This window comes from Triticum aestivum, chromosome 5D, assembly GCF_018294505.1.
Source record: "Triticum aestivum cultivar Chinese Spring chromosome 5D, IWGSC CS RefSeq v2.1, whole genome shotgun sequence".
Lineage (NCBI taxonomy): Eukaryota > Viridiplantae > Streptophyta > Magnoliopsida > Poales > Poaceae > Triticum > Triticum aestivum.
In genome coordinates this window covers 227,307,479-227,314,714 of record NC_057808.1, presented here as the reverse complement: position 1 = coordinate 227,314,714, position 7,236 = coordinate 227,307,479, and the positions used below count along the sequence as shown (strand labels likewise).

Sequence of the window (7,236 nt, the reverse complement as noted above, 5' to 3'; positions counted from 1 at the left end):
TCAAAGGAATATGTATTTGACATGAAGAAAGCAATAGCAATAAAACTGAACGATCATTATGCTAAGCTAACGAATGGGTCTTGTCCATCACATCATGCTCCTAATGATGTGATCATGTTATCAAATGACTACTCATATCCATGGTTAGGAAATCTTAACCATCTTTGATCAACGAGCTAGTCAAGTAGAGGCTCACTAGGGACACGGTGTTTGTGTATGTATTCACACATGTATTTAGGTTCCCGATCAATACAATTCTAGCATGAATAATAAACTTTTATCATGAATAAGGAAATATAAAATAACAACTTTATTATTGCCTCTAGGGCATATTTCCTTCAATTTATAGATTCGACACAAGGGGAGCCAACGAATATTTGCAAGTATTAGCAGTTGAGTTGTCAATTCAACCACACCTAGAGATTAAATATCTGCTGCAAAGTTACCAGCAGCACATGAAAGAGCAATCATGCCCTTACATCATGTTTTGACGTTGATGACAATATACATGCAGGGGACTAACAATGGTTGTCAAGTTAAATCTTAGGTGTTGGTCCCCGGTTCATCAAAGTGTGTGGATCAAGAGCATACGAAGTGGTTTCACTCAAGGATGAAGTATTAAAATGATTTTATATGTTGTTTCCTTGAGTATAGGATCCCGCACTATTAAGAGGGGATCGATTGGGTTAGTAAAAGACTTGCTCTTTCCATGATATCTCCTTTGCATAACTCATTTGATCTATCACTACTCTCTGATTTGTTCTGCCCCTGGGAGTGCCGGATGTCCGGGCCTCATGCCGGATGTCCGGGCTGCTCCCCGGATATCCGGCTCATGCCCCGGATGTCCGGGCTTAGCCCTTTTCATATCCAGAAGGTTTCTGGTTCCATGCCGGATGTCCGAGTTTTCCCCGGATGTCCGGGACTTCCTGATACGCCGGATGTCCAGGCCCTATCCCGGATGTCCGGCCTCTACTACTCGTGGAATAGCTGAGGTTCTGTAACTTTGGAGTGATTGTGGCGGATGTCCGGCCATCTGCCGGATGTCCGGGCCTTCCTGATACGCCGGATGTCCAGGCTTGGCCCCCGGATGTCCGGCCCCTCTGTTTTTCTGTTCTGTTTCTGCTTTGTTCCTCTCACCTTGCCAGGCCGGATGTCCGGCCCCTTGCCCGGATGTCCGGCCTGCCCATTCACTTACACTACAACAGCCATATTTGTTCTCACACTATATATAGCCCTTCTTCCCCACGGGAGAGGGCTGACCACTCACTTTGAACAAGCCCTAGAACACATTTCACTCTCTCTCTCACTCCTCCACACCAAATCTTAGATCCCCAAGGGATTTGAGAGCATTTGAGAGAAGTTGTCCGATCAAGTGATAGATCCACTCCTTCTTGGCACCAAAGGAATTCGTGATTTGAGCAAGTCTTGAGCTTTTCCCCATCGTTCTTGTTACTCTTGGAGGTTGGAGACTCCTAGGCGGTATGAGTCTTTCGGAGGGGAATCGACCTTCGTGATTACCCCCGGAAAAGTTTGTGAGGGTTTGGAGACCACCCCAAGGTCTACCACTAGTGGTTGAGAAACGCCTCCGTGGTGTTGTCTCAAAGGGAGAATAGGGTGAGCCTTCGTGGCGTTGGTGTGCCTTCGTGGTAACATCCACCTCTCTAACGGTGACGTAGCTTCCCTCCAAGGAAGTGAACATCGGCATACATCCTCGTCTCCCGGAGTTGCGGTTTTTCCTAACCCTAACTCTCTACTTGTGGTTACTTGTATCTTAGCACTTACTTATATCATCTTGTGCTTGCTTACTTACATACGTGTGTTACTTGCTTAGCACTTAGTACTACACTTGCAATTGTTAGGCTCACCTTCATATTCCGTATTATTGCCTAAAATTGCCAAGTAATAATTAAAATTGTAATTGTACCTATTCACCCCCCCCCCCTCTAGGTCCATCTCGATCCTTTCAGCACAGTAATATGATAGTTTTGATAGTAGTAGTAACAGCAATAGTAACGGTAACAGTGATAGCAATGATTTTGTAGCAGTTGTAACAATAACAACAACAGTAGTAACTTAGCAAAATAATATGTAGGAAATTCGTAGGCATTGGATCGGTAGATTCTTTGGATGATATTCATCATATAACAGTCATAACCTAGGGCGATAGAAAACTAGCTTCGGTTCATAAATATAATGTAGGCATGTATGCCGTAAATAGTCATACGTGCTTATGGAAAGAACTTGCATGACATCTTTTGCCCTACCCTCCCATGGCAGCGGGGTGCATAAGGAAACTAAGGGGTATTAAGGCCTCCTTTTAATAGAGAACATGAACAAAGCGTGAATACATGAACTCCTAAAACTACGGTCATCACTGGAAAGTATCCCGATTATTGTCACCCAGGGTTTACGGATCATAACACGTAATAAGTGAATATGATTTGCAAGATCGGATCTAGAACATAGATAAATGGTGAAATCATAAACGGTTCAGCTCTGAAATCATGGCACCCGGGCCCAAAGTGACAAGCATTAAGCATGGCGATGTCATAACAACATCAACCTCAAAACATAATGGATACTAGGGATCAAGCCCTAACAAAACTAACTCGATTACATGATGAATCTCATACAACTCTTCACCGACCAGTGAGCCTACAAAGGAATTACTCACTCCCGGTGGGGAGCATCATGGAATTGGTGATGGGGAAGGGTTGGTGATGACGAAGATCGAAGATCCCCCTCTCCGGAGCCCAAAACGGACTCCAGATCTAGCCTCCCGATGAAGAGCAGGAGGTGGCGACGGCTCCGTATCGTGAAACACGATGAAACTTTCTCCCTGATTTTTTCTCCAAATATGGGATTTTATAGAGTCGGAATCAGGGTCTGTGGGGCCACCAGGTGGGCACAACCCACCTGGGCGCGCCTGGAGGGGGCGCGCCCTGGTGGGTTGTGCTCACCCAGGAGCCCTGTCGGTGTCAAAACTGGCGGATCTCGGGTAGGGGTCCCGAGTTGTGGATCTAGGATCAATGGGGGAACAAGGGACGATGAACACAACGTTTACCCAGGTTCGGGCCCTCTCGAAGAGGTAAAACCCTACGTCCTGCTTCATTGTATTTAATGTATGATGTAGTTACAGAGTAGATATACCTTGAGATCAGATGAGCTAAACCCTAAGTCGATGAGGTGATGGATGTAGCTCTAGCCCTAAAGACTAAAACCCTCCGGTTTATATAGGCACCGATAGGGTTAGGGTTACATGTGATCGGTTACAAGGAAGGAAAGATCCTGCCTAATCTTGGCTTGGAGGGCACTCCACGGCTTTGTCTTCATGGATCCGTGTCGCAGCATGGTCTTCATATCAACCCTTTAGTCCGGCCCACATGTATTGGCTCGGTATCCCATGGACCCCGTAGTCCATGACTCCCTCAGTAGCCCCCGAACTGGCCTCCAAAACCGACGATTACTATCAAACATCATGGGATCTTCGGCTTGCGAGGTGAGTTCTTCACCTATTTCTCACCTATTCGGAGTACCATTGTTATGCCGAACATTATTCGGAATTTGGACTCAAGCCAGACCGTATTCGACAACTTGGCGTCCAAGGACATCTTCAGATCAAGATGGGCCTGCCAGAGATTAATGCTTTCCTCGGGGCAAGGGTCAGCTTTGACCATCGCGCACCTTTCTGGAAGGCGGGCGACCCAATGCCACCTTTTCACGGGCCCGTCTCTTCGGTTTTAGGGTGGAACATTTATTTGTAGATTTCAAGGGCACAAAAGTTATTCAACCCGTCTCCTTTGCTCTCCAAGAAACTTCTGGACTCCATGGCCGACACCCCTGGTTCATCCTCGCGCCCTCACGGCCCCCTCCCAGGTGACTGGAAGAGCTGCTCCGTCTCGCGCCTCCAATTGTGCAGCTTGCAGACCCAGGGTTATCTTCCTGCGGCGGATCTAGTTCCTCTCCGCGCCGGATTAATCTCCGTTGACGGGCGATCCCTTGCTGAGAACTCCCCCTGCTCCAAGCCAGGGAGAGCGGGTATGTTTCGTGCCCTTCCTCCTAAGAGGCCTAGGCTTCCCAATTCACCCCTTCCTACGGGGTTTGTTAGAGTTCTACGGGATCCAACTCCACAACCTCACCCCGGGGTCTATACGGGATCCAACTCGTCGAGCTCGCGGTGTTCGAACGCTGGCGGCAGCCGGCTCCCATAGTTGAGCCACTTCCGCGCCCCGCTTGCGTGCGGTGTCGCAGATGCGGCGGCGGCGGCGCTCCGCGTCATCCTCACCACTTCCGTAGCCGTCCATGTGTCGGGAAGGGGCGCTAGGGCTTTTTTAGACTCGGCGGCGGCGAGAAATTGGGGCGGAGGGGGAGGGTAATCGCGGTGCAGGCGGATAGGGTTTGACCAGTATCCGAGCGGTGAAACCACATACATATCGACGGAGAGGGTCTTTTTCTGGGCCACGGTAAACTTTTTACGGGCCGGGCCCGGGATACGGAGTCTATTCTGACAAGAAAAACGGGCCAAACTCGTATACTTGCAGAAATTATACGGGTTCGGCCGTTTACGAGGTCTGCGAGAGAGATGCTCTTATAATATGGACTTTTGTCTTTAGGAAAGAAAAAAGTCACAAAATGGACTTGGACTTCCCACTCTCCTCCGCCTCCGACGACGATGGCGGCGACACAACGACACCACCTGGTCGCGCCATCTGCCACGCCGGCTGCGGGCGCCCGTCCCGCGTCTGCCTCTGCCCGCACATGCCCCGCTCCCCGCTCCACACATCAACCACCGTCGTCGTACTCCACCACCCACACGCCGTCCACCGCAACCCGCTCTCCACCCTCCCCCTCCTCGCCCGCTGCCTCGCCAACCTCCACCTCCTCCCCGGACGCCGCCTCCGCCCCTCCTCCACCCCGCTCATCCCCCCTCCCTCCCCGAACCCCGTCCTCCTCCTCTTCCCCTCGCCCGCCGCCTCCGACCTCGCCTCCTGGTGCCGCTCCACGCCTCCCTCCGCGCGCTCCAACCCCATCCTCCTCATCCTCGATGGCACCTGGAAGCAGGCCAAGGAGATGCACGCCGCCAGCCTCCCGTTTCTCTCCTCGTTCGTCATCCCCGTCTCCCTGCCCGTAGACAGCGGCGTGGACGGGGACAGCATGTTCGAGTCGGAGCTCGTGGTGAAGAAGGAGCCGCATAAGGGGTGCGTGAGCACAATGGAGGCAGTCGCAAGGGCGCTGCGGCTGCTTGAGCCGGAGGGAAGCGGTGCGGAGGTCGAGGAGACGATGGTCAGGGTTCTCAGGGCGATGGTGGCCTTCCAGTCCCAGCATCTGCAGCACCGTGCCATGAAGCCGAGAGTGAAGCTGAGGAAGAAGAAAGATATCAAGAGGGAGGAGGAGATGAAGAGGAATGCCTGATTGTTGTGACTGAATTTCTGCGGATTTGCGTTCCTCTGTTGTTCAGAGGCCATCACTGTCAATCACCAAGGTCTGATCTCCTTTTTTCTAGCACAGTGCTGGTAGTTTATTTACTTAGCTTTGCACTGTTGGTTGTTTTGACCACTGACTAGATGTAAGAAAATTGAAGTGAGTTCGGTTATTTGATTTTGAAGGTTTTGGCACGGAACTTTGCTGCAACAGCATATGCCAAGATGTCTATGCTAGATCGGAGAATGATCCTTTTGTGTGTTCCCCCTAATCCAGGAAGTTTCAATTGTTCCTTAGTTGAAATATCCTGTCTAGTGAATAGAACACCATTAAATTCTCATTGTACTGTCGCCGAAAAAGTATCATTCCACTGAGTAAACTACACAGATTGATGATACCAGCACACTGCATGATCGATATTGGTACTGTTGCTATGAGAAACTAATGGTACCTAAAGAGCATTTACTTATCAAACTGGCTAAGACCAAGCTTGACAATAAAAACACAATGATGTGCCCTGTTCAGTAATTGAGAAACTGTGCTAGAGGCCTGCATTTTTGTCCACTCGGTGCCCATGCCATCTTTACCTCAGAAAGCATGTAATTGTTACCGTAAAATCCAAGTAGATTAACCCTCATGAGTGCACATAAACACCTTCTTCGTAGGCTTAGTGTTCTTTTATGCAATTCACAAATCAGTAGATATCATCAAACCCCATGAGTTTGCTTCATTCGGCTTGCATTAGTATCCAACTTCTATCTCTAGTTCTTGCCCACCTTAAAGGCTTTTTTTTTTGAGATAGCGAACCGCTCCAAGCGGTATAAAGGCTCAAATTTTCACTGCTTGGACTATCTTGTACTTTCTCGAGGACCTTAAATCTCATGGGGATTACGCATGTCACATTTTTGTCCTTCTCTACACATCCAATACATCACACTTTTTTAATATTTTACGAGAAGGAATTTGATTTCATGGAGACAGACATGAACTAGAACTCAAGAAGGATGATATTTAAGGGCCTACCATGGAAAGGTATCATCTACCCAAAGGCACTTCTGAAGACCAGTGATAACTAAGGAACCTTTTACACTCTACAATGCAAGCTCTCCAAATGGCTTTGAGCGTCAGTGCTAGCATCTGCGGGTTATGGTGGGTAGAGGTGGGTTTTGAAAAGATAAATCTTTCTAGACATAGCAGTTATCTCCATAGGGCTGTGGCTCTGTCCTTGATCCAGACTGCACGCTCTCTCTGATGTCATGGATTGCATCTCTGCATCGTCCGGCATTCACCCTAGCCCCCATGATGTGATCCTGGGAAGTTTTGCTCCTTCCGCCACATTAAGAAATATAAGAGTGAGCCAGTCATATCTGTGGGGTGCTAGCGGTGAATTATGAGGAACTAAGGTAGTAAACATACAGTTGTTTTACTATTATGCGAATCCCATTTGGCTTCTCCATTGAAAAGGGTTAGCTGGTTGCTTTTATTGCCAAGTGTGTCTGCAAATTTGATCATCTGTACATCTGTGAAGCTTTAACATCAGAGGAACTACTGCTGGCTTGGCATGAACTTATTTTATATAGGAAGTGTTCCTTAGATGAGAACTTAGTACGTTGGCCTCCATAAAAATAAAGTAATTATTCAGAGGTTCAGACGAAATGATAATAACAAGATAACCACCCTAGTATGTCTGTGTTGTGCAATGTTAAAAGTGATTTTGTTATAGATAGATAATCACATTTTGCAAAAAGAAATATATTAACCAGGTTGGAGAACTTGATCAGCAACAGTAATACACCTTGGTGTCCTGGGCAGCTT

The 7,236-nt window shown here is 48.3% G+C and overlaps 1 protein-coding gene across 1 annotated transcript; it reads left to right on the top strand.

Annotated features, from left to right (window-relative positions):
• Positions 1-4,632: 4,632 nt before the first annotated feature.
• On the top strand, positions 4,633-6,769 carry LOC123124573 (tRNA-uridine aminocarboxypropyltransferase 2). Its single transcript, XM_044545158.1, has 2 exons — positions 4,633-5,482; positions 5,607-6,769. Exon 1 carries the CDS (start codon positions 4,633-4,635, stop codon positions 5,410-5,412), a length of 780 nt encoding a protein of 259 aa, XP_044401093.1. The 3' UTR covers positions 5,413-5,482; positions 5,607-6,769.
• The last annotated feature ends 467 nt before the right edge of the window (positions 6,770-7,236 follow it).